Source organism: Aspergillus caelatus (genome assembly GCF_009193585.1).
Source record: "Aspergillus caelatus strain CBS 763.97 unplaced genomic scaffold BDV27scaffold_697, whole genome shotgun sequence".
In the NCBI taxonomy this organism is placed as follows: Eukaryota; Fungi; Ascomycota; class Eurotiomycetes; order Eurotiales; family Aspergillaceae; genus Aspergillus; species Aspergillus caelatus.
The window spans coordinates 1-1,309 of NW_022475960.1; the positions used below are offsets into that span (position 1 = coordinate 1).

The following is a 1,309-nucleotide window of genomic DNA, read 5'->3' on the forward strand; positions in this document are numbered from 1 at the left end:
GTTTTTGCGGCTGTCTGACCAGGCAGTGCCGCGACGCTACCATCTGCCGGATAATGGCTGAACGCCTCTAAGTCAGAATCCGTGCCGGAACGCGGTGATGTTGCCCCGCACGTCGTAGTTGGATACGAATAGGCCTCCGGGCCACGAACCTCAGCAGGCTGGCGACGGCTCCCGGGGAGAAACCCCTAGGGGCTGGCTGGCGGATTGTAATGTCACCTCGCGCGGGGATGAATCCTCTGCAGACGACTGAAGTGACCAAGCGGGTCGTGTACGCGGTCAAGTAGCCTTGTTGCTACGAGTCGCTGAGCGTCAGCCCGATCCTTGGCTAGATTTGTGCAAATAACACCCTCCCATCAACGTGCTCGGCAGCGCCGGGTGCTTGGAGGGGGGGGGAAAGGGTACCGGGTAGGCCAACCGCCTGCCGGAGACCACTGTTCCTTCTTCTGGCTTCCGAGATCCCCTCCGAGGGGTCTTGGGGGTCCTTCTCCTCTGGCGGAAGCCGGAGCCAGTTGGCCGCAAGGGGACCCATTCGCCCGGCCGGACGGGCGGTTTCGCGGTTTGGCCGGGTGCTGGGCCAGTTGGCCAGCGGGGAGCGACTTGTGGATGGCGCCGCGGGAGACGGCAACCGGGATTTTTTCCGCGGGACCCCTCCCCTGCCCACGCACACTCATGTGGCCCCCGGGGCGGGCGTCGCCGGGCCGGGGGGTGCCCTTCCTGGCGGGCAAGGGGCCTGGGGCGGCGGATATCAGGGTCACGTGCCCGGGGGTGGGTGGCCCGTGGAGCAAAAGGGACGGGGGCGGGTGGGCGCCGGAAGGGGCAAAGGCCCACCACCAGGCCAGTTGGCCGCGCTGGGGCTCGAGGGGCGGCAGGACGGTCACGTGGGCAGGGGGCTCCCGGGCTCCCTGGTCGAATGGACCTGGGGTGGCCCACCGCCAGACCAGTTGGCGCGGAGGGGACTTGGGGAAAATACAGAGGTAGGTAGATAGTGCCTGCCGGTTGGGGATGGAGGGTCCCCGGGAGGGAAGGTACGGGGGTGGGTGGCACCTGCCGTTCCTGGGTGCGAGGCCCCCGGGAAGGAAGGAACGGGGGCGGGTCGCGCCTGCCGGTTGGGGATGGAGGGTCCCCGGGAGGGAAGGAACGGGGGTGGGTGGCACCTGCCGTCTAGGGAGAGGGGTGTATATATATATCCACACACCCAGACACACCCAGACTCACACACACACGCACACACGCACGCACGTATGTATATCAGTGGAAGCCAAACATGCAGATAGCCCCATGCGCGCATCCAGCCCGGACCAACCCCCCC

At 66.8% G+C, this 1,309-nt stretch overlaps 1 protein-coding gene across 1 annotated transcript; it reads right to left on the bottom strand.

Moving 5' to 3' along the window:
- Positions 1-353: 353 nt before the first annotated feature.
- Positions 354-1,288, bottom strand: BDV27DRAFT_164927 (uncharacterized protein; the record flags this gene model as incomplete). The annotated part of the gene is made up of 2 exons (XM_032073786.1): positions 354-1,161; positions 1,236-1,288. 2 exons carry the CDS (start codon positions 1,286-1,288, stop codon positions 354-356), a joined length of 861 nt encoding a protein of 286 aa, XP_031920150.1.
- Positions 1,289-1,309: the final 21 nt, after the last annotated feature.